This window comes from Gallinula chloropus (genome assembly GCF_964237585.1).
Source record: "Gallinula chloropus genome assembly, chromosome: 1".
In the NCBI taxonomy this organism is placed as follows: domain Eukaryota; kingdom Metazoa; phylum Chordata; class Aves; order Gruiformes; family Rallidae; genus Gallinula; species Gallinula chloropus.
The window spans coordinates 187441433-187464185 of record NC_140085.1 but is presented as its reverse complement, the minus strand read 5'-3'; the positions used below and the strand labels follow the sequence as shown (position 1 = coordinate 187464185).

The 22753-nt window shown below is 70.2% G+C and overlaps 5 protein-coding genes across 5 annotated transcripts in view; 2 read left to right on the top strand and 3 right to left on the bottom strand.

Annotated features, from left to right (window-relative positions):
• The window catches only part of INPPL1 (inositol polyphosphate phosphatase like 1), a gene marked incomplete at its 5' end in the record, with an annotated part of 18124 nt that extends 14132 nt beyond the window's left edge, over positions 1-3992 (bottom strand). Inside the window, one exon of the mRNA XM_084280462.1 lies at positions 3841-3992. Coding sequence (XP_084136588.1) covers positions 3841-3992 — 152 coding nt within the window. The remainder of the gene's footprint in view (positions 1-3840) is intronic.
• Positions 3993-5131: 1139 nt separating this feature from the next.
• Positions 5132-7139, bottom strand: LOC311204147 (folate receptor gamma-like). The gene is made up of 5 exons (XM_084279036.1): positions 7053-7139; positions 6666-6825; positions 6305-6493; positions 5982-6117; positions 5132-5568 (listed from the first exon to the last, which is right to left on the bottom strand). The coding sequence occupies exons 2-5, from the start codon at positions 6819-6821 to the stop codon at positions 5291-5293; spliced, it is 759 nt and encodes a 252-aa protein (XP_084135162.1). The 5' UTR covers positions 6822-6825; positions 7053-7139; the 3' UTR covers positions 5132-5290.
• Positions 7140-8733: 1594 nt separating this feature from the next.
• On the top strand, positions 8734-9859 carry ANAPC15 (anaphase promoting complex subunit 15). Its single transcript, XM_084273838.1, has 4 exons — positions 8734-8884; positions 9259-9318; positions 9428-9565; positions 9673-9859. Exons 1-4 carry the CDS (start codon positions 8765-8767, stop codon positions 9718-9720), a joined length of 366 nt encoding a protein of 121 aa, XP_084129964.1. The 5' UTR covers positions 8734-8764; the 3' UTR covers positions 9721-9859.
• Positions 9860-10657: 798 nt separating this feature from the next.
• LOC311205913 (transmembrane O-methyltransferase homolog) lies at positions 10658-13671 on the bottom strand (the record flags this gene model as incomplete). The annotated part of the gene is made up of 3 exons (XM_084280451.1): positions 10658-10978; positions 12091-12287; positions 13410-13671. The coding sequence occupies 3 exons, from the start codon at positions 13669-13671 to the stop codon at positions 10658-10660; spliced, it is 780 nt and encodes a 259-aa protein (XP_084136577.1).
• A 2103-nt stretch (positions 13672-15774) lies between these two features.
• Positions 15775-20384, top strand: LAMTOR1 (late endosomal/lysosomal adaptor, MAPK and MTOR activator 1). The gene is made up of 5 exons (XM_084280178.1): positions 15775-15901; positions 16566-16711; positions 18541-18618; positions 19426-19552; positions 19645-20384. Exons 1-5 carry the CDS (start codon positions 15860-15862, stop codon positions 19735-19737), a joined length of 486 nt encoding a protein of 161 aa, XP_084136304.1. The 5' UTR covers positions 15775-15859; the 3' UTR covers positions 19738-20384.
• Positions 20385-22753: the final 2369 nt, after the last annotated feature.

Here is a 22753-nt window from a genome sequence, read left to right as displayed (position 1 = left end):
GGGGGAAATCACTGCTGAGGGATCTGGGGAGGGTCCCCAATTCAAAGGAATTCTGGGGGGGGTCAACATGGAAGACCCCAAACTGGAGGGTGGGGGGTGTCTGTGTCTGTCTGGGGACCTTCAGCTGGGGATTTCTGTGCACCCCTCAATCCACCCTGCTGGGGGTCTCCGTGTACCTCCCTGATCCCCCCAAGCTGGGGGTCTGCATACATCACCCTGATCCCCCCAAGCTGGGGGTCTCCATGCACCCCCCTGATCCCCCCAAGCTGGGATCTCTGGGCACCCCCCTGATCCCCCCAGCTGGGGGTCTCTTTGCACCCCCCAATCTGCCCTGCTGGGAGTCTCCATGCACCTCCCTGATCCCCCCAAGCTGGGGGTCTCTGTGCACCACCCGATCTCCCCAACCTAGGGGTCTCCATGCACTCCCCTGATCCCCCCAAGCTAGGGTCACTGTGCACCACCCGTGATCCCCCCAACTGGGGGTCTCTGTGCACTCCTCAATCTGCCCAGCTGGGAATCTCTGTAAACCTGCTTGAAGCCCCCAAGCTAGGGGTCTCTGTGCACCCCCCCGATCCCACCCACGCTGGGGTCTCCATGCACCCTCACGATTCCCTCAAGCTGGGGTCTCCGTGCGCGCTCCTGATCCCCCCAAGCTGGGGGGCTCTGGGCATCCCACTGATCCCCCTAGCTGGGGGGGTCACAGGGGTCTCTGTTCTAAAGCACAGTTGGTGTCTCCACAGCAGGAACCACAACAGGGGGTGCTGGGGTGGGTGAGGTGTGTGTGAGTGCATGGGAATCCCCAAACTTGGATGGGGGGGCAAGGGGGGAACCAGAGGAGAAGCCCCAGCTGAGAGGAAAGCACAGGGGGGTCCTGTATGAGTAACCAGGGGGGAGCGGGGCACAGAGGGATCCCCAACTGGGGGGATGTGGGCTGCAGGGAACCCCCACAACCGCCATCCCTGGGGGTGGGGGGGCACTCCCCCACCTCTCATCCCCATGCGGATTTTGGCCACTAATCCCATGGGGAGGTGGAGGGGGGGGGGTTTACTGGGGAGCGCGGGGCCCCCGGCAGCACAAAGAGCCTTTATGTGGGAGTGCGGCCATGGGCGGGCGCCAGGCCTCCCCCTGTGGAGTGGGGGCACCCACGCACCCCCAGCAGCAGGGTGCCGGCATGGGGGGGCTCACACCACTGGGGTGGGGGGGATTTTGGGATGGGGGGGGGTGACCATGACTGCTGGCGTCACCCAACAGCCACCAACCATCACCGCGAGCGCTCCCCTGGGTGCCACCAGCTCCCCTTGGGTGCCATCACGGCCTAGTCCGGCCAAGCCCCGGCCTAGTGCCGTGGCCATTCTGGCGGCATCCGGCGCCGTGTCGGCGGGAGGGTTAAAGGAAGACGGCGCTGCCGGGATCCCGGCGCAGTTCCCTTTCCTCCTCCTGCCCCCACAGCTATTTTTAGGCCCCGGCGGCGGCCACAGACAGCCCAGCACCCCCTCACCGTCCCCACGCCGGTGCGGGGGCTGCTTGGCAGGGCTGCAGCAACGCTCTCGCCCCCCAACACCCAGGTTGGGACCCCCAAAGGTCCTGGCGAGGAAGGGTCTGGCATAGCTGCCTGCTGTGGCGTGGCCAGGACGGGCTTTGCCCCCGCTGTGGCGTCTCGGGTCTTGGCGTGGCCACGCGGCACCCACAGCCAGGGCGGTGGTGGAGGCTGGTGCCGGTGAGCCGTGGGGAATGGCTGTAGCCAGGGCCAGCAGCACGGGGTAGGGGGGATGCCGGACACTGGGCCTGCACCATGGCAGTGACCCCATGTTCCCACTGCCAGCACCCAGGCTAGGGGACACGCTGGTGCCAGACCCCGGCCTTACCCAAGCCCCCTGGCTGCAGGCCCTGGGCACCCCATGGCACCCATGGGTGCTGGTACTCGCCGGGACCAGGCCCGCTCTCTCTCTCCCCTGGTAGCACTCATCCCCCCGGCTTCGTGGCGGGGAGCGGGCGGCCATGCCGCATCCACACAGCCGGGAAACCGAGTCCGCAGGGGTGAGGAGGAGGAGGACGGCGGCTCCGCGGCGGCTGCCACACAGGCACTGCGCCAGCCCGGTGTGTGGCAAACTCCCGCTTCTCCCCAGTTTGCCCTGAGGAGCCGGTGGCTCGCCGGTGCCCGTGGGCTCTTCAGGGAGCAGAAAGGCCTCGTTTCGGGGTGCCCGTGCTGCCTGCCCCACAACCACATCAAGGGCCTGGCGCTGGCACAGGCAGCTGGCCCCGAGCTGATCCCTGGGAGCACCCTGGGAGCACCCCAGGAGCACCCCAGGAGCACCCCGGCACGGTGCTGAGCTGCCCCACCGATGCACCACGGGCTCTGGGGGACACTGGGGGCCATGCTGCACGGTGATGGCCGCTGGGCTGCCATCCTGGTGACAACGTGCTCAGTGCCGGGTGGCAGCACCACAGGGACACCCCCACCCCCCCCAGGGTGTCAGCACTCACGCATGACCTGGCACCCACCGGAGCCCCCAGGCCCCCAGTGTGACCCATGGGCACAGAGCCATCCCCCTCCAGGCTGGGGACCACCCTCCCAGACACATTCACAGGAGCCAGTGCCCCCCAGCGCCATGGGGACCAGTCCTCATCCTCAGCAACACCTATGGGGGCACAGGGTGGATGCCACCACCCCCAGTGCCAGGGGACCCCCAGCCCAGTGTGGGTACCAACCTTCAGTGCCCTCCCAGACTCCCCCCCCAACACTGCCAGAGCTGCCCTCCCAGCACCCCAGGTCTAGGGTGTCCCGCTGGGGAGGGTCACCCTGTGCCTGCTGCCCTCGGGGTGTCAGTGCCCTCCCCAGACCACCGCTGCTCCCCCCGGTACCCCACCAGCGCTCCCATGGATCCCCTCCAGTACACCCCCCGTGCCCCCAGCAGCCTCATGGGTACCCCGCCGGTGCTCCCCCAGGATATGTGACCTCCCAGCGCCCCTTCAGACCCCCCCCCAATAAGGTGTTGTGGCCCCCCCCAGACACCCCTCTGGCCACCCAACTCGTACCCCCTTAGATCTTCCCCAGACCCCACCAGTACCCCCCCAGATACCCTCCAGTGCCCCCCGCATCTCCCCCAGTGCTCCTCCCCCATGGTACCTCCCGCTCCCCCTGCAATGCACCCCGGGTCCCCCCATCCAAACTTCCCTGGTGCCCCCCACCCCCAGGCTTCCCTGGTGCCTCTCTGCTACTCCCTGCCCCTCCCTCCCCCTCCCCATGCCCCTCAGATCTTGGTGTCCCCCGGTTCGCCCACTCCCCACTGCTCCCCCCGGTGCCCCCCCAGGTTGCTCCAGGCTCCCCACCCCGTGTCCCCCCACTCCTGCCGGTGCCCTCCTCCCGGTCCCCACACCCCGTTCCCCCCGCTGCCCCCCAACCCCGTGTACCCCCCAGTCCCGCCGGCGCTCCCCTGACCCCCTCCTCTGCTCCAGGCCCCCCGCCCCGCACCTCGGTGCCACATCGGTGCTCCCGGTCCCCACACTCCGTACCCCCGTGACTCCCCTCGGTACACCCCCCCCCACCACCAAGCCTCCCGCCGGTGCCCCCCCGCTCCGGTGTCCCGCCGGCGCTCCCGGCCCCCCGCCGACACTGCCCCCCCGCTCCCGCCGGTGCCCCCCCGCTCCGGTGTCCCGCCGGCGCTCCCGGCCTCCCGTGCTCCCCCCCTTCCCACTGGTGCCCCCGGTGCCCCCCGCCCGCTCGCCCGCCAGTGTGTCCCCCCCCCGGGTCCCGCCGGCGCTCCCGGCCTCCCGCCTCCCGTGCTCACCCCCCGGGGTCCCGCCGGTGCCCCCCTCCCACTGGTGCCCCCCCCCACTCACAGCAGACACAGCGCGTAGGCCCCCGCCACGCTCTCGCTGTCCCGCACCAGGAAGCTGCCGTCCCGCCCGGCCCGGGCCAGCTGCTCCTCGGCCGCGGCCCGGCTCAGGTCCCGGTGGTACCAGGGCGGCGCCGGCCCCCCCGCGCCCGCCATGCTCCGCCGGGGCCGCGCCGCGGGGCCGCGCTGGGCGGGCGGGGGCAGCACCGGGGGGTGGCGGGGGGGGCACAGCGGGGGGCGGGGAGCACCGGGATGGGGGCGGGGAGAACGGGCGGGGGGCGGGAGGTGGCACCCGGGGGAGGGGAGGGGGGTAAGGGGGGGGGCGGGGAGTTGGATCGGGGGCGGGGAGGACCGGGGAGGGGAGGGGGAGCACGGGGGGCGGTGCCGGGGAGAGGGATGGGACCACCGGGTGGGGGGGGGCACCGGGGGAGGGAGTACCGGGTGGGGGGGGCACCCCGGGGGGGCAACACTGGAGGTGGGGAGCACCGGGGCGGGGGAGCACGGGGGGTGGCGCCGGTGGGGGGGCAGCACCAGGCGGGGGGGGGGCACCGGGGGGGGAGCACGGGGGGCGGTGCCGTGGGGAGGGGGGGAGCACCGGGAGGGGGGGCACCGGGGGAGGAGCACGGGGGGTGGCGCCGGTGGGGGGGCAGCACCAGGTGGGGGGGGGGCACCGGGGGGGAGCACGGGGGGCGGTGCCGGGGGGTGGCAGCACCAGGTGGGGGGGGGCACCGTGGGGGGAGCACGGGGGGCGGTGCCGGGGGTACGGGAGTACCAGGGGGGGCAGCACCAGGTGAGGGGGCACCGGGGAGAGGAGTGAGTACCGGGGGGAAAGGAGCACCCCGGGGGGGCAGCACCGGAGTGGGGGAGCACGGGATGGGGGGGAGCGAGTGAGCACCGCGGGTGGGGGAGCCCGGGAAGCAGCACCAGGTGGGGGGGCATCGGGGAGGGGGGAGGAGTACCCCGGGGGTACGCCCCCCCCCCCCGCCCGGTGCCTATGTGGACGGGGCTGAGCCCCCCGAGGTGGGACGTGGGGCAGCTGGGGGGGGGCTCCGGGCCGGCAGGACCCCCGCTGTCCCAACCCCCCCCCCCCGCCCCCCGAGCATCATGGCACAGGGCACCCCCGCCGTGCCCCCTGCTTTCCCGGGGGCGGGGGTGGGAGTTGGGACGGGGTGTGATGCCACACATCCCAGCGGGGTGGTGTAGATAAAAAGGGGGGGTGTCCTGGAGATGGGTCCCCCCTCCCATCCCACTGCGCCCCATCCCATCTCCCACAGCACCCGGACACTCAGTGGGGCAGGAGTGTTTATTGGGAGATGGGGGGGGGGGGGACAGCGAGCAGGGGACATCCCAGGGGTTGGGTGGGGGTAGGGACACAGGGCAGCCTTCCCCCCCCACCAAACCCCCACAGGGCACTTTGCCCCCCCCCAAAATCTCCTGCCTGGAGCTCCCCTGGCTCAGCGCAGGGCCAGGAGCGCGGGGGGCAGCAGTGCCAGCAGGATGGGGATGGGTACTGGGGGGCTGGCGGCGGCACCGTAGGCGTAGTACCGGGCCACGGCGATGTTGGGGTTCCCCTGGGCGGCGTCGAACCACATCTGGATGCAGCGGCCGCTGCCGCGGTGGTACTCGGTGTAGCGGTAGGAGTGGGACCAGACCTCCTGGCACAGGTCGGCGGGCGTGGGGAAGACGTACTTGAACTTCTGGCACATGGCGCCCTGGGGACACTGGTTGGTGCCTGGTGGGGGGGAAGAGAGGGTGACTTTGGGATGGGTTGGGAGAGTAGTGGTGTGACCCTGTGCCTTTGGAATGGGTTGGGAGGGTGTTGGTGTCACCCTGTGCCTCAGGAGTCTTGGGGTCCTCATGGGTCCTGCTGGCTTTGCCAGGGTCAGTTTGGAGCTGGGGGACCCCCACCCAGCTGCCAGCACCTGTCACCCCCCCACCCAGCACCCCATGGGGACTCTCATCCCCCCACCCATCCACATTTCCCTGACCCCCCAACCAGTGGTTTGGGGGACTTGGCCACTGCTGGCAAGATTTGGGGTGACCAGGGAGGTATAGGAGTGCCTGGCCCTGATGGGGGAGGGTCTGGCCCCAAGGGGGATTCTGGCTCTAAGGGTGGGGGGGGTCCCTAACCTTCCCAAAACCAACCTGTGGTCCAGTTCCAGCCCTTGTGCCAGTTGACCTTGCAGGTGACAGCATCCTGACAGTCCTCCCACCACTGCTCACAGTCCTCCCGGCACAGCGGCACGTGCAGGATCCTCTCCTTACGCCAGCTGGTGTCCGCCTGCATCCCAGTTCAGCCCAGTTCAGCCCAGAAACCTCCCAGTTCCTCCCTTATCCCACAACCCAGGATGAGGTGGGCTGCGGCCTCATCCCAGTTCAGCCCAGTTCACCCCAGAAACCTCCCAGTTCCTCCCTTATCCCACAACCCAGGAGGAGGTGGGTGGGTGAGGGGGATCCCCGGCACCCACCTGGTCAATCCAGGGCCCCAGGTTGGGGGAGCACTCGTAGAGACACGTGTCCTGGATGAAGTGCCGCTTGCACTTCTCCGGCATGGCCCCGCAGTGGTCCCAGTTGAAGTTGTACAGGTAGGACTGGTCCTGGTGGGCCTCCATACTGGTGTTGGCCGTGCAGCAGGCGTTGTCCTTCCACAGGGCACACTGTGCCAGGGTGATGGAGCTCAGCCACCACGCACCCACGCAGCATCCCGGTACGGAACCGGGTGCCGCCAGCACCCCACAAGGGTGACAACCGCGGCGTAGGACCCCCCCCCAGCGCGGTGACGTGGCGGTGGGGGGTGTCACCCACCAGGGTGGTGTGCCAGCACCATACCTGGCCGTAGAGCAGCCCCTCAGGCCCGGGCTCTGTTTTGTGGTGCTTGGCGTCCATGCAGATGTTGAGCAGCGCGTCCTGTGCCGCTGCCGCCGCCGCCGCGGCCACCGCCAGCCAGGCCAGGAGCAGCAGCAGCAGCACCCATCCAGCTGCCATCGCTCTGCCGGGGTGGTGGTGGGTGGGTGTGTGTGTGGGGGGGGGGTGTCAAGATGTCAGCACCCCCCACCCAGGGATCTCCAGCGCTGCTTTCCCTCACCTGGCCGCGGTGTTGGTGGGGCCAAAGTCCCCTGTGTGTCTGTCTCTCTGTCTATCTGTCCGTGTCCCCCCACCCCAGCACCGAGCGGCACCGGGGGCTGCGACCACCGGCGTGGCGTCGGGGGTTCTTACCTGGGGGGCTGGTGCTGGGTGTTGGGTGCCGTGGGCCGAGCGTGGCTCCTCTCAAAGGTCGCTGTGCGACGCAACCCTTGGCCGCCAATCACGGGACGCGGCCCCGGTGCCCGGCGCGGCGTGGGTAGGATGGGGCACCGCGCCCCGGCGTGGCCCCGGGTGATCCCAGGCCCGCCCCCCCACACCCCCCCCCTTCACCCCTCCCTGGGCCTGTGGGGAGCTTTCTCCTCCCGGCGCCGCGCTGGGGCCAGCACTGGCCAAAATCCACTCCAGGGTGTTTTGCCTCGCCCTGCTCCAGGGAAAGCAGAGGGGGGGGACACACAGTGTGGAGGTTCCCTCCCCTGTCCTGGCACATGGGGGGGTGCTGCAGGGTCCCCATTGCAGGGTGGGGGGCACACGCACCCCAGGAGGTGTCCTGGGGGAAGTGGGGGAGATGCAGCCTGAAGGGGGGGGTAACACCCCCCCTTGGGGTCCCATACCCCTCGTGGGTCACTCGTGACCCAGGGGAGGGGGGGGCAGGACATCCCCCTCAGTGTCAGACATGTCTTGGGGGGTGCAGATAGATTGGGGGGGTGGTAGATACTGGGAGGAGACACGTACCCTGCGAGAGGTGGATACCCCTGAGGGACACAGGGGGGAGGGAACATCCGGGGGGGGGGGTCACAGATGCCGCAGGGGGCAGGGCAGACACCCCCCAGTGGGGTCAGGGATGCCCCAGGGGGTCAGAGGTGCCCCAAGACGGGGGCAGATACCTCTCAGGGGGTCAGGAATGCCCCGGGGGGGTCACAGATTCCCCAAGGGTGGACAGACACCCCCCAGAAGGGGTCAGGGATGCCCAAAGGAGGGGGACAGATACCTCCCAGTGGGGCAGATACCCCCGGGCGGTCACAGATACCCCAAAGGGGGGGGGTCAGACACCCTCAGTGGGGTCACAGATGCCCCAAGGAGTGGAGAAGACACCACCCAATAGGGTCAGAGATGCCCCGGGGGGGTCAGACATGCCCCAAGGTGGGGGCAGACAGCCCCCAGTGTGGTCACAGGTGCCCTGGGAAGGGGGTAGATGCCTCTTGAGGGCCGTCACAGATGCACAAAGGCAGGGAAGACCCCCCCAAAATGGGGTCAGAGATGCCCCGGGGGAGTCACAGATGCCCCAAAGTGAGGGGCAGATACCTCCCAGGGGGTCACAGATGCCCTGGGGGGGGGTCACGGATGCCCTAAGAGGGGACAGACACCCCCGGGGGGGGGGTCAGGCATGCCCCAAGGCATGGGGCAGACTGCTTCCAATGGGGTCACAGATGCCCCGGGGGCGGGGGGCAGTCACGGATGCCCCAAAGTGGGGGGCAGATTCCTCCCAGGGGGTCAGAGATGCCCCGAGGGGGGTCATAGTTGCCCGGTGGGGGGGGTCACAGATGCCCCGAGGGGGGACAAACATGCCCAAGGAAGGGGGAAGACACCTCCCGGGGGGGTTACAGATGCCCCGGGGGGGGTTACAGATGCCCCGGGGGGTCACAGTTGCCCCGAGGGGGTCACGGAAGCCCCGGGAGGGGGGACCCCACAGACGCCGGACCCCCCCAGCTGTCAATCAAGCTCCGCCCCGCCCCTCCCTCGGCCAATCGCTGCCCTCGAGGGCACGGCCTCAGCCGCCCCTCCGCGCATGCGCCGGGCGGGCGCTGCGGGTGACTTCCGGCCCGGCGGCCGGTGGCGGCCCCGCCATGTCCACGCTGTTCCCCTCGCTGCTGCCCCGCGTCACCGAGTCCCTCTGGTTCAACCTCGACCGGCCCTGCGTGGACGAGACCGAGCTGCAGCAGCAGGAGCAGCAGCACCAGGCCTGGGTGGGCCGCGGGGCGGGGCGGGGCCGGGCCCCGCAGCTCCCCAGGGGCCTCCCCGTGCCTGGCGCGGCCGGGGGGTGCCGGGCCCGCAGCGCAGCGGCCCCGGTGCGGCCCCGGGATCGGCTCCGGTGACGCCGCCCTGCGTCCGCGGCGGCCGCGATTCCCGGGGAGCAGCACCGGGCCCGGCGATATTGAGAGGGACAGCGCGGGGGGGGGGGAAGCGGGGCGGTTGCGGGTCCGGGGTGGAGGTCCCGGGGCTGCCGGGGGGGGGCAGTTGTGGGTCCGGGGTGGAGGTCCCGGGGCTGCCGGGGGGGGGGGAGGGGGTCCTGGAGCTGGCAGGGAGGCTCACCCACCTCCCCCACCTCTTCCTTCTCCAGCTCCAGAGCATCGCCGAGAAGGACAACAACCTGGTGCCCATAGGAAAGCCGGCATCTGAGGTGAGTGGGGGGCTGTGGGTGGGCCCCTCACCCCTGCGGAGCGCTTGAGGGGCTGGGGGAGGCGGGGGGGGGACACGTGTGACATAATGGGGTGCTGCTGTGCCTGTAGCATTACGATGAGGAGGAGGAGGAGGATGATGAGGACGATGAAGACAGTGAAGAGGACTCGGAGGATGATGAGGACATGCAGGACATGGATGAGATGAACGATTATAATGAGTCTCCTGATGATGGGGAGATTAATGAGGTAAATGAGGGGCTGGGGGGGGATGTGTCCCTCATTTAGGTGCTCTTCATCCCACGGGTTCCCTGCCTTGGGGAGGGGCTCAGACCTCCCCCCCCCACCCCGTGCAGGTGGACATGGAGGGGGCAGAGCAGGACCAGGACCAGTGGATGATCTGATGCTGCTGCCACCACCTCTCACCAGAGCCTGGGGAAACACCTTCTCCCACCATGGCCCAGTTTGGTGACACTCGTCCTGCCGTCACCGCTCCGGGGACAGTGGGGGGGGGCTCAGGGTGAAGCCACCCAGGGGGCTGGCAAGGTGCTGGGGAAGGGGGGGGCGGGTCACAGCGCTGGGGGGCACCCAGCTCTGCCCGGTGCGGCTGTGGGGGTGGGATCCTTCCTAATAAACACTGGTTTTAAGCCCCGCCCCGGCTCTGGTGCAGCCCCTCCAGCCCCGCCCCCACAGTACTCGCTCCCCCCCCCTGCCGCCCCCGCTCCCAGCCTCCGGTGCCGCCCCCCCCTCCCAGTGTCCCCCCACCTAGTGCACCTCCAGCTGGTACTGCCCCCATGCTCCCTCCCCCGATGCTCGCTCCCCTCCCACCTCGTGCTGCCCCCCTGGGGTACTCTACCCCTGGTGCGCCGCTCCCCATGCTCCCCCCCGCCCCTCTCGGCACCGCCCCCGCCCGTGCTCCCTCCCCGGTACTCCCCGTTCCCTCCTTGCCCCCCTCCTCTCCCCGGTGCCCCCCCAGCTGGTGCTGCCTCCGTGCTCCCCCACCCCTGGTGCTCGCTCCCCACCTCCGGAGCTGCCCCCCCGGGGTAATCTCCCCCCAGTACTCCCTCCTCTCCCTGGTGCCCCCCAACTGCTGCTGCCCCCGGTGCTCCCCCCGTGCTCTCCACCTCCTGTGCACACCACCTGGACACCCGGGGTGCACAGCCCCCCCCCTTCCACCTGCCCCACGCTCCCCCCAGCCCATCACAGAGCACAGCAGCCAGCACATCGCCTCCAGACCCCTTATTGACCGTGTCAGCGATGTCCCCGCCCCCCCACCCCGGTCCCCTCCGGTGTCAGCGGGGTCCCCGTGCCCCCCAACCCCCGCCCCGGTCCCCTCCTGGCTCAGCTGTTCCCGGTGTACCGGAGCTCGGCGATGCCGTCGGGGATGGCAGGGAAGTACTCCAGGCTGGCGCGGTGCACCCTGCAGCGGTACCTGCCGGAGGTTTTGGCGTACTGCAGGAAGTGGGGGGCCCCGGGGAACAGGACGTTGTCAGCCAGGACGGTGGCCCCCGGCGCCAGGAGCTGGTGGGTCTCCAGCAGCCGCAGGTCCCGGAGGTACCAGCGCTTCCCGTGGTCCATGAAGACGAAGTCGGCTTGGCAGAGGCCGTGCTTCTCCCGCAGCCGGGGGATCACCTCCTCCGTGGGGCCCACCAGCAGCTCCACCTGTGTGGGGGGTGGGGGGGCACGCTCAGCCCCGATGCCGCGGCAGGACCCCCTCCTCAGCCCTGGCACCACGGCAAAGCCCCCCCTCAATCCCAGCATCACGGCAGGACCCCCTCCTCAGCCCTGGCAGGACCCCCTCCTTCAGCCCCGGTGCTGCAGCAGGACCCACCCCCTCAGCCCTGGAACCCCCCCTCAGCCCTGGACCCCTCCTCAGCCCTAGGACTCTGGCAGGACCCCCCCTCAGCGCTGGTGCTGTGGCAAGACCCCCCCCTCAGCCCTGGTGCCCTGGCAGGACCCCCCCTCAGCCCCAGACCCCTCCTCAGCCCCAGCGCCCTGGCAGGACCCCCCCTCAGCCCCAGACCCCTCCTCAGCCCCGGCGCCCTGGCAGGACCCCCCCCTCAGCCCCAGACCCCTCCTCAGCCCCGGCGCCCTGGCAGGACCCCCCCCTCAGCCCCAGACCCCTCCTCAGCCCCGGGGCCCTGGCAGGACCCTGACTCAGCCCCGGACCCCCCCTCAGCCCCGGTGCCCTGGCAGGACCCCCACCTCAGCCCCAGACCCCTCCTCAGCCCCGGTGCCCTGGCAGGACCCTTCCTCAGCCCCGGACCCCTCCTCAGCCCTGGTGCCCTGTCAGGACTCCCCATCAGCCCTGGACTCCCCCCCTCAGCCCTAGCACTCTGGCAAGACCCCCCCCCCCTCAGCCCTGGTGCCCTGGCAGGACCCCCCCTCAGCCCCGGACCCCCCCTCAGCCCCTGCGCCCTGGCAGGACCCTTCCTCAGCCCCAGACCCCTCCTCAGCCCTGGCGCCCTGGCAGGACCCTTCCATTAGCCCCGGCGCCCTGACAGGACCCCCCCCTCAGCCCCAGACCTCTCCTCAGCCCTGGCGCCCTGGCAGGACCCTTCCATTAGCCCCGGCGCCCTGGCAGGACCCCCCCCTCAGCCCCAGACCTCTCCTCAGCCCTGGCTCCCTGGCAGGACCCTTCCATTAGCCCCGGACCCCTCCTCAGCCCCGGCGCCCTGGCAGGACCCCCCCTCAGCCCCGGACCCCCCCTCAGCCCCGGCGTCCTGGCAGGTCCCCTCCTCCCCGCCATCACCCCCCCGTTTCGGGGTGCTCACCGTCTGCTCGTCGAAGCCGGCCAGGCGGATGACCTTCTCGGCCACGGCGGCGTGCCGGGGCTCCGGCTGCACGGTGTAGAGCCGGGCGCCCGGCGGCAGCGCCCGCGCCAGCAGCACCGTCCCGTAGCCGCAGTAGGTGCCCAGCTCCAGCGCCCGCAGCGGCGCCCGCTCCTCCAGCAGCCGCTCCACGATCCGCCCTGTCGCCAAGCGCCGCCGGGCTCAGAGCCGCCACGCTGCCCCCCCGGCACCCCCTCGCCCTGCCCTCCCCTTCCCTGGGCACCCTTCCCCCCGGGGGGGCTGCTGGGGTGTGGCGGAGGGGGGGTTCTGTAAGGTTCCCCGGTGTAGGGTATGGCGCAGCAGGGCAGGGGGCTGTGCCAGGGATCCCGGTGTCCCCATCCCACCGCGCCCGTGATGTCCCCGGCCAGGGTGGGGGTGCAAAGCCCTACTAGTGGTGCCATGGTTGTGCCAGCGGTGCCAAGGCCATGCCAGCGATACCAGTGCCACCACTGTGCCCCCAATGCTGGGCTGTGCCAGCAATGCCACCGCCATACCACCAGTGACACCACTGTGCCCCCAGTGCCAGGGCTGTACCAGGTGCTGGTGATGCCACCGCTGTGCCCCCGGTGCCACTGCTGTGCCCCCAGTGCCAGGGCTGTACCAGTGGAGCTGTGGCTGTGCCGGTGATGCCACCGCCATATCACCAGTGCTGGGGCTGTAACAGGTGCTGGCGATGCCACCACCATACCGCCAGTGCCACCACCGTGGCCGGGGTGCTGTAGCTGTGCCAGGGGAGCCATGGCCACGCTGGTGATGCCACTGCCATGCCACCAGTGCTGAGGCTGTACTGGTGGAGCTGTGGCTGTGCTGGCGATGCCATCACTGCCCCCAGTGCTGGGGCTGTACTGGTGGGGCTGTGCCAGCAATGCCACTGCCATACCACCAGTGCCACCACCGTGGCCAGGGTGCTGTGGCTGTACTGGTGGAACCACGGCTGTGCCCCCAGTGCCACCACCGTGGCCAGGGTGCTGTAGCTGTGCCAGGGGAGCCATGGCCATGCCGGTGATGCCACCGCCATACCACCAGTGCCACCACCATGCCCCCAGTGCTGAGGCTGTACCGGTGGAGCTGTGGCTGTGCTGGCGATGCCGTCACTGCCCCAAGTGCCAGGGCTCTACTGGTGGAGCCGTGGCTGTGCCGGTAGTACCATGGCCATGCCGGTAGTGCCATGGCTGTGCTGGTAGTGCCATGGCTGTGCCAGTAGTGCCGTGGCCATGCCGGTAGTGCTGTGCCCGGCACCATCGGGCGAGGGTACCACTTACCTTTGATGGGCCCCACGCTGGGCAGGTGCTCCCGCTCGTAGCACCACCGGTCGAGGGTCTGCAGGACGTGCCGGGGGTCCCCGGGGATGGCGTGTGCCAGGAGGTACTGGAAGGCGCGGTGCTCCCGCGGCACGCCGCTCAGCCGGTCCCGTAGCCAGCCCAGCAGCACGGCCCGGTACAGCAGCACCAGGTAGTGCCGGTACCGGATCAGCAGCGTGATGATGAAGGGGACGAAGGCCAAGGCGATGGCCGGGGACACCATGGCTGGGGGGGGGGGTAAGTGTGGTGGGTGGTGGGGCTGGGGGAGGGATGTGGATACCCCCACCCAACCCACGGGGGATGGTGGGGCTGGGGGGGTGTCCCCAGCTTCTTCCTGCCCCCACTGGTGTGATGAGTTGGTCGGGCTCAGCGCTAACTCAGTGCTCCCAGTATCCCCAGTGACTTCACTGCTCCCAGTGCCTCCAGTAACATCGCTGATCACCCAGTGCCTCCCAGTATGCTCAGTGCCCCCAGTGCTTCCCAGCGCTCCCAGTATCCTCACTGCCCTCCCAGTGCCTCCCAGTATCCCCAGTGCTTCCCAGTGCCCCTACATGCTCTTCCTCTGTGGGGAAACTGAGGCACACACACCCCACCCGGGGGGGGAGGGGATTGGGGTGGTCGGGAGCTGGGAGGGGCTCGGGGGGTCCCTGGCCACGGGGAGGGGATTAGGATTGGGGAGGGGGCTCGGGGGCTCGGGGATTGGGGTGGTTTTGAGGGTGGGGGGGGCACCTACCTGTCCCCGCAGGAGCCGGTAACAGGAGCCGGCGGGACCCAGCTCAATTATTGATGGTGCCGCTGCCGCCGGCTCCGGTTACCGGGCGGAGCGAGAGCGGGGCCGGCCCCGGGGACCGGTCTGGAGCGGTGCCCACTGAGCCCTGCGCCCCCCGCTCGCCCCCGCCCACCCGGGTCCCGGTGCTCCCGGTGGCCCCCGTTGTCCTGGCCGGGTGGGGGGTGTGTGCCTCAGTTTCCCCACTGAGGGAGAGCACGGAGGGGCACTGGGAAGCACTGGGGATACTGGGAGTGCTGGGAGGCACTGGGGGCACTGGGAGGGTAGTGGGGGCACTGGGGATGCTGGGAGCACTGCGGGGCCACTGGGAGCACTGGGATGAGTGAGGCTACTGGGAGCACTAGGGGATCAGTGATGTCACTGGGAGCACTGGGGAAATGATGTCACTGGGAGTGCTGGGGATACTGGGAGTACTGGGGTTCCCTGGGAGCAGTGAGGTCACTTGTGATGCTGGGGTCACTGGGAGGTCACTGGGGGCACTGGGGATACTGGCAGCACTGGGATCAGTGAGGTCACTGGTGATGCTGGGGTCACTGGGAGGTCACTGGGGGCACTGGGGATAGTGGGAGTGCTGGGAGGTCACTGGGAGCACTGGGGGGGCAATGGGAGCACTGGGGTAACGAGGTCAGCTGCGGGCACTGGGGATACTGTGAGCTCTGGGAGGTCACTGGGAGCACTGGGGATACTGGGGGCACTGGGGATACTGGGAGCACTGGAATGAGTGAGGCTACTGGGAGCCCTGAAGGATCAGTGATGTTACTGGGAGGACTGGGGTAATGATGTCACTGGGAGTGCTGGGGTTACTGGGAGCACTGAGGATACTGGGAGCTCTGGGAGGTCACTAGGGATACTGGGGGCACTGGGAGCACCGGGAGCAGAGAGGTCACTGGTGATACTGGGAGCTATGGGAGGTCACTGAGCACTGGGGATACTGGGAGGGGACTGGGAGCACTGGGGGCACTGGGAGCAGAGAGGTCACTGGGGATACTGGGAGCTATGGGAGGTCACTGGGAGCACTGGGGATACTGGGAGGGGACTGGGAGCACTGGGGGCACCGGGAGCAGAGAGGTCACTGGGGATACTGGGCGCGCGGGGGCGGCACTGGGAGCACCGGGTGCGCCTCGCGCCGCCCCGCCCCCCCCGCGCACGCGCCGTCACCGCGGCCTGTGTGTCCCCCCCCCTCCGGCGCACGCGCTCAGCCCGCGCCACGCGCGCGCCTGGGCCCCGGCCGCGTGACACACCGCGCGCGATCCCGGCGCGCCCCCCCCCACGTGACCCAGCCCGCGCGCGCGGGGCGGGGCGGGGCGGGGGCCGAGGGGCGGGGCCGGCGCGCGCTTTCCCCGCCCCTCCCAGCCCTATTCCGATTGGCCGCTCTTCACGTGAGAGCGGCGCGTCCGGGCGGGGCGGGGCACGCGCGGGGGGAGGGGAGGGCGGGGGGGGAGGGGGAGGCCGCCCGTCTCTTCCCATTGGCCACCTCCGCACACGTGACGCGCGGCCGGGTGACGGGACGGGCGGGTCCCGCTTTGGCTCCGCCCCTCTCGCCGCGCTCACGTGACCGGCGCGGCGGGGCCTGCACCGGACTCCGCGCCCGGCCCGGCCCGGCCCGGCCGCCGCCGCCGCCGCCATGGGCTGCTGCTACAGCAGCGAGGCCGAGGCCTCCGACCAGGTGCGCCCGGGGCTGGGGGGAGGAGAAGCGCCCGCCCGCCCGGCTGTCGGGGCCCGGGCCGGTGCTGCGGGGCGGGAGGGGCCGCTCGGGGCCGGGGGGGCACCTCGGCTCCGCCTCCGCCTCGTCCCCGCTCCGCAGGCCCCGCTGGGCCGGTTCCTGGGGGGGGTGGGGTGGGGGTGCTGCTCGCCGGTTGTCCCGCCCCCCGCCCCGCCCAGAGCCCCCCCACGCCCCCCGTTACACCCCGTGCCGGTGCCCCGTCAGTGCAAGGCCCCGGGGAGTCGCGGTGGGGCCGGCACCCGGCTCCCTTCCTGCCGCGGGGAGGGAGAGGGGCCCGGCCGGGGGCTCCCTGGGGCTGGGAGGGACCCGCGGGTGTCCCGTCCCCCCCCCCCCGGTGCGTTTGGGGGGGCTGACAGCGCTCTCAGCTCCCCCTACCGCGCGTCCCGCTCTCCCGGGGGTCGCTCCCACCGGCTCCCGGCCGGGCCCTTCCTGCCAAGTTAATGCCCGAGCTGCGGCTGGGGGCTCCGCTCCCCCCGCCCCTGAGCTGAGCTGTGCTGGGCTCCCTCTGCGGGCCCCAGATAGAGCCAGGCTCCCTCCTGGGGACTCCCCCCACCTCCCCCCGGTAAAGACCCAGCCCCCCGGGAGCTGATTCTCCCCCTTCCCATAGGAAGAAGAGACGAAGCGGCTGCTGGAGCCGGCAGCCAGCCCTCCCAACAAGGCTCTGAACGGAGCAGAGCAGAGCTACCACAGCCTCCCCTCAGCACGCACCGACGAGCAGGCCATGCTCTCCTCCATCCTTGCCAAGACTGCCATGTAAGCTGCCTTCACCCCTGGGGTGGGCTGTGTACCATGGCCGGGCCCCCAGCCCTCCCCTGAGGTCAGCTGGGGGCACTGGGGATACTGGGAGGGCACTGGGATGAGTGAGGCCATGTAAGTTGCCTTCACCCTGTGGGGTGGGCTGTGTACCATGGTGGGGCCCCCAGCCCTCCCCTGAGGTCAACAGGGAGCATTGGGAGGGCACTGGGAGCACTGGGGAATCAGCGATGTCACTGGGAACACTGAGGGAGCACTGGGGTAATGATGTCACTGGGACTGCTGGGGATACTGGGAGCACTGGGGCCCCTGGGAGCAGTGAGATCGCTGGTGATGCAGGGGTCACTGGGAAGTCACTGGGGATACTGGGGGCCCTGGGAAGGCACTTGGAGCACTGGGGAGGCATTGGGAGCAAAGAGGTCACTGGGGATACTGGGAGCATGGGGGCACTGGGAGCACTGGGGGATCAGTGATGTCACTGAGGGAGCACTGGGAGCACTGGTGTAATGATGTCACTGGAAGCACTGGGCATACTGGGAGCACTGGGAGGGCACTGGGATGAGTGAGGCCATGTAAGCCACCTTCACCCTGTGGGGTGGGCTGTGTACCATGGCGGGGCCCCCAGCCCTCCCCTGAGCTCAACTGGGGGCACTGGGGATACTGGGAGGGCACTGGGAGCAGCTCCCTGGGGATTGGATGTGCTGCCACAGCCTCACTGCGGGGGGTCTCCGCCTGTGCCGGGGGGGAAGGGGGAGCTGGGGGAGATCTGCCCCCCATCCCCGTGTTCCTCTGGCCCTGTTTGGGCGCTGGGGCTGCACGAAGCCCCCTCCCACTGTGTCATGGTGGCCCTGCCACGGTCCTGGGGCCTGGGCCGGGGGCTCTGGGGATGCCCACCAAGCAGTGTGGCTTAGGGACCTTCCCTGCGCGCACCGAGGTCCCCAGGGCAACAGCCACCCTGTGCCAGGGGAACAGGGGTGGGATGGGGAGGGGGAGGGGGATGGGAGGGGAAGGGGGATGAGGATGGGATGGGGAGGGGGATGAGGATGAGGATGGGGATGGGGAGGGAGATGGGGAGGGGGATGGGGAGGGAGATGGGGATGAGGATGGGGAGGGAGATGGGGATGAGGATGGGGAGGGAGATGGGGATGAGGATGGGGAGGGAGATGGGGATGAGGATGGGGAGGGAGATGGGGATGAGGATGGGGAGGGAGATGGGGATGAGGATGGGGAGGGAGATGGGGATGGGGATGGGGAGGGAGATGGGGATGGGGAGGGAGATGGGGATGGGGAGGGAGATGGGGATGGGGATGGGGAGGGAGATGGGGATGGGGAGGGAGATGGGGAGGGGGATGAGCAGGGGATGGGGATGGGGATGAGGATGGGGAGGGAGATGGTGATGAGGATGGGATGGGGAGGGGGAGGGAGATGGGGAGGGGGATGAGGATGGGATGGGGAGGGAGATGGGGATGGGGAGGGAGATGGGGATGGGGATGAGGATGGGGAGGGAGATGGGGATGGGGATGGGAGGGGGAGGGGGATGAGGATGGGGAGGGGGATGGGATGGGATGGGATGGGGAGGGGGATGGGATGTGGATGGGGATGGCCCTGTCTCTCCAGGGTGGCTGCCACTGGTGTCTGTAATCCGTAGGGATTCCCTCCCAGGAACCCCACAGACCTTGTAACAGCCCCTGAGTCCTTTGGTCTGGGGATTTCTCTTTGGGGTGCTGGAGGGTGCCGAAACCCCAGTTGCCCTCATGGGATGGGATGGGGAGGGGAGAGGGCTGAGGAGAGTGACGAGCCCCGGCGGTGCCGCTCTCCTGTCTCCGCAGCAACATCATCGACGTGTCGGCCGCGGACTCGCAGGGCATGGAGCAGCACGAGTACATGGACAGGGCGCGGCAGTACAGGTGGGCGGGCCCTGCACCTGGGGGGTCCCCGCTGCCCCCCAGCCACGCCCTGGCTCGGCTCGGCTGCAGGGCCCCTGCTGGGGATGGGTGGGGATGGGGATGGGATGGGGTGCTGGTAGGGGTGGGATGGGAATGGTGAATGGGGATGGGGTGGTGATAGGGGTGGGATGGGAATGGGGAAGGGATGGGGATGGGATGGGGGGTGGGGGGGGATGGGATGGGATGGGATGGGATGGGATGGGATGGGATGGGATGGGGGGTGGAAGGGTGGGTGGGATGAGGGGTGGGAGGGGATGGGGAGGGGTTTGGGATGGGGATGGGGAAAGGATGGGAATGGAAAGGGGATGAGGATGGGATGGGAGTGGGGTGAGGAGAGGAGGGGACCGGGATGGGATGGGGATTGAGGTGGGATGAGATGGGGATGGGAAGAGGCTGGGGTGTGGATGGGGAGGGGATGGGGAGGGGTTTGGGATGGGGAGAGGGAGGGGTTTGGGGTGGGGATGGGATGAGGATGGGGATGGGATGGGGGTTGAGGTGGGGGTGGAATGGGAATGGGGATTGGGCAGGGGGATGGGAAGGGAGGGGGATGGGGACGGGATGGGAAGGGGATGAGGATGGGATGGGAAGGGAGAGGGATGAGGATGGGATGGGAGGGGAGGGGAGTGGGATGGGTAGGGGGATGGGAGGGGATGGGAGGATACAGCTCGTGCCGGGATGGGGATGGGAGAGGAGGGCACGGGATGGGGGGCTCCCCACCAGGCAGTGCAGCCCCCCCTCTCTCCGCTCCCCACCCCACCCCGCTCGCAGCACCCGCCTGGCCATGCTGAGCAACACCCTGACGCACTGGAAGAAGCTCCCCGCGCTGCCCTCCCTCACCACCCAGCCCCACCAAGTGCTCGCCAGCGACCCCGTCCCCTTCGCCGACCTGCAGCAGGTGAGGGGCCGGCCCTGGGGGGGGGCTCAGCCCCCCCTCCTGCCCTCCCGCACCGTCCGGTGGGTGCCAGCGCTGCCCCCTTGTGCCCGCAGGTGTCACGGATAGCTGCCTACGCCTTCAGCGCCCTCTCACAGATCCGAGTCGACGCCAAAGAAGAACTGGTTGTACAGTTTGGGATCCCCTGAGACCCCCCCCCCACCACAGCACCCCAGCTTCACCCCTCTGGGGCTTGGTTTGGAGGGGGGGTTGGTTTTCCCTATCCCCCCCCCCCCTTATTTTTTGGGTCTCTGGTCCCCTCTCCCCAGAACTTGGACAGACCTGGGGTCTCCTCACTGAGCCCCCCCCTACCCAGCACCCCAACTTCACCCCTCTTGGGCTTGGTTTGGAGGAGGGGGGGTGTCCCCTGAGGACCCCCCCCCCCCAGCACCCCAGTTTTACCCCTCTTGGATTTGATTTGGAGGGGGGGTTGTTTTTCCCTACCCCCTCCCCTTATTTTTTGGGTCTCTGCGCCCCCCCCACCTCAGAACTTGGACAGACCTGGGGTCTCCTCACTGAGCCCCCCCCTCCCTTCCCCCCAGCGCACCCCCGGGGGGAGTGGGGGGGCTGCTTTTTGGCTGCACCCACCATCACACAGGGGCTGACCCCAAAGGGACACACCGGCGTGGTGGGGGGCCCGGGTGGGGGGTGACCTGTGGGGAAGGGGGGGGGGGGCTCTGCCCTGTCCCCCCCTTTGCTTTGGGATGGTTGCCCCCCCCCCCCCCCAGTTTGTTTTTGGGGGAGGGGTTCACCCCCCACCTCCTTGGCCCCAGTATATAAACCCCCTTCCGCCGGTGCCTGGCTCCTCTCTGACTGGGACGCTGGGGGGGTGCCCCAGGTTTGGGGAGGGGGTGTGGGGGGGACGACTGACCACTCCAGCCTCCCAGTGGGCTACTGGGACTCACTGGTCCCGCTCCTCCCGTGGGGGTGGGGGGGAGGGTAGGGGGAACTTGAGATGGGGGGGTGTGTTTGGGGGCGAGACTGAGGCAGGGGGTGTGTGTTTGGGGGGAAACAGGCACGGGGTGTGTGTTTGGGGGAAACTGAGGCACTGGGGGGTGTGTTTGGGGGGAAACTGAGGCACAGGGTGTGTGTTTGGGGGGGAACTGAGGCACGGGTGTGTGTGTGTTTCAGGGGGAAACTGAGGCACGGGGGGGTGTGTTTGGGGGGAAACTGAGGCACAGGGGGTGTGGGGGGAAACTGAGGCACGGGGGGTGTGTTTGGGGGGAAACTGAGGCACGGGGGTGTGTTTGGGGGGGAAACTGAGGCACGGGGGGGTGTGTTTGGGGGGAAACTGAGGCACAGGGGGTGTTTGGGGGAAACTGAGGCACGGGGTGTGTGTGTTTGGGGGGAAACTGAGGCACAGGGTGTGTGTTTGGGGGGAAACTGAGGCACGGGGGGTGTGTTTGGGGGGAAACTGAGGCACGGGGTGTGTGTTTGGGGGAAACTGAGGCACGGGGGGTGTCCCCGGACGGGGTGAGTCTCACCCCGGGGCTCTGGCGGCGGCTGGGGGCTGGGGACACCCACCCTGGCCCCTCTCCTGTCCCCGCCCTCCCGCCGCCATCTTCGCCCACCCCCTCCCGTCGTCGTCGTTGTTGTCGTCCCGGCACCCCCCCTCAGCTCTCGCGAGAACACGGCGGTGCGCAAAGGCTGCCGGGACTTGTAGTCTCCCCGCCAGCCTACGTGACGCGCCCCGCTGCGGCGGCAGCCAATGGGGAGGCGGCGGGGGCGGGCGCAGCCGTTTGAATCACGACGGCGGCGAGCGCGGGGGGGCGGCCCCGGGTACGGTAACGGGGGGGGCCGAGCCTGAGGCCGCTGTGGGAGGGGCGCGGGCGCCGCCGGTCCCGGTGTCCGGAACCGGCCGGGCCGGGTCCTCCATCACCCCTCCGCCCCCCCCCCCCCCCCGCCCCGTTACCCCCCGGGGCTGGGCCGAGGAGCCCCCGCAGCCCCCGCGCCCGCTCCGCTCTGTCCGCTCAGCGCCCCTCGCCGCGCTCGGCCCCTCACCGCCCGGTTCGGTGGCGGCAGCTCCTTCCTGCGGGCCGGGGGGCGCGGCCGCTCTCCCGGGCTCCGGTGCCGGCTCCCGGGGGGTCCGGAGCAGCGCCGGGGCACTGGGGTCCCGCTCCCCGCCAGCCCTGCAGTGGCCGGGCTCCCCGGGGCGGGCAGGGGAGACGAGGGGTGGGGGTCCCGGCTGCGGCCCCGGCTGCGGCCCCCGCTCCGGTGCTCGGGGCTGGATCCCGGGGGGGCTCCGGAGCAGCGCCGGGGCACCGGCGTCCCGCTCCCCGCCGGCCCTTGCAGCGGCCGGGCTCCCCGGGGCGGGGAGAGGCGATGGGGGGGGGGTCACGTCCCCCCCTCCGGTCCCCGCTCCGGTCCCCGCCGCCGTTTCTCGCCCTGCGGGGGTTTGGGGCAGAGGTTCCCGTGGCTCCATCCGTGCCGGCGGGTGATGTGATGTGGGGTAGGGGCTGATACCGGGGATCCCCCCCAACCACGTAGCATCCCACTAACCCACCGTCTCCATCGCCCCTTCGGTTGCCGTACCCAGACACCGCTCCTGCTCCCAAACGGAGCCTCCCCCCGTGCCGGTCCCGGCCTTCGCCTCTCCCCTCCCCGCGGCTCCCTGTGCCTTTAACGAGCGCGGCCCCGGCGCGGTGACGTGGGGTGGCCGGTGGCCAGGAAGGGGAACGGCCGCCAGCCAGCCCGGCAGGGAGGGAGGGAGCCCAACAACTTTTGTGCGAGGCCCAAGGAAAAGGGGGGGGGGGCGCGGGCTCCCCGAAATTCCCAGAGGGGGGAGCTCTCCGGAACTCCCCGGGCTTCCAGCGACCCCCCCTCCCCCGCGCTCATGGCGGATTAACCCCCCCCACTCCCCCGGTAAGGCCCCAACAAAGACTTTTATCCTTCTCGTTTGTTTTCAGCGGCGCCGAGGAGGAGGAGGAAGGAGAGGAGGAAGGAGGAGGAGGAGGAAGGAGGGAGGAGGGAGGCGAAGCGGGGCGCAGCTCAGCTCGCCACCCCTCCCTCGAACCTCGCCGCGCCGTACGGCTCCCGTCCCAGCACCCCAACCAGCCCCCCCAGGTTCGGATCCGCACCCCCCCCCCCCCCCCCCAACCCCAATTGCGTTCGCCAACATCCGGGCGCTTGGGCGCTGGGGTGGCGGCCGCCTTTGGGCCCCGTTCC

What these genes read in the sequence shown, in the direction of transcription:
- ANAPC15 (XM_084273838.1), top strand. Translation starts at nt 8,765, where the DNA reads ATGTCCACGCTGTTCCCCTCGCTGCTGCCCCGCGTCACCGAGTCCCTC. An exon ending in AGCAGCAGCACCAGGCCTGG is followed by an intron (nt 8,885 to 9,258) that starts GTGGGCCGCGGG and finishes TTCCTTCTCCAG; the next exon opens with CTCCAGAGCATCGCCGAGAA. An exon ending in ATGATGGGGAGATTAATGAG is followed by an intron (nt 9,566 to 9,672) that starts GTAAATGAGGGG and finishes CACCCCGTGCAG; the next exon opens with GTGGACATGGAGGGGGCAGA.
- LOC311204147 (XM_084279036.1), bottom strand. Translation starts at nt 6,821, where the DNA reads ATGGCAGCTGGATGGGTGCTGCTGCTGCTGCTCCTGGCCTGGCTGGCG. An exon ending in AGGGGCTGCTCTACGGCCAG is followed by an intron (nt 6,494 to 6,665) that starts GTATGGTGCTGG and finishes ACCCTGGCACAG; the next exon opens with TGTGCCCTGTGGAAGGACAA. An exon ending in TGGGGCCCTGGATTGACCAG is followed by an intron (nt 6,118 to 6,304) that starts GTGGGTGCCGGG and finishes ACTGGGATGCAG; the next exon opens with GCGGACACCAGCTGGCGTAA.
- LAMTOR1 (XM_084280178.1), top strand. Translation starts at nt 15,860, where the DNA reads ATGGGCTGCTGCTACAGCAGCGAGGCCGAGGCCTCCGACCAG. An exon ending in ATCCTTGCCAAGACTGCCAT is followed by an intron (nt 16,712 to 18,540) that starts GTAAGCTGCCTT and finishes CTGTCTCCGCAG; the next exon opens with CAACATCATCGACGTGTCGG. An exon ending in GACAGGGCGCGGCAGTACAG is followed by an intron (nt 18,619 to 19,425) that starts GTGGGCGGGCCC and finishes CCCCGCTCGCAG; the next exon opens with CACCCGCCTGGCCATGCTGA.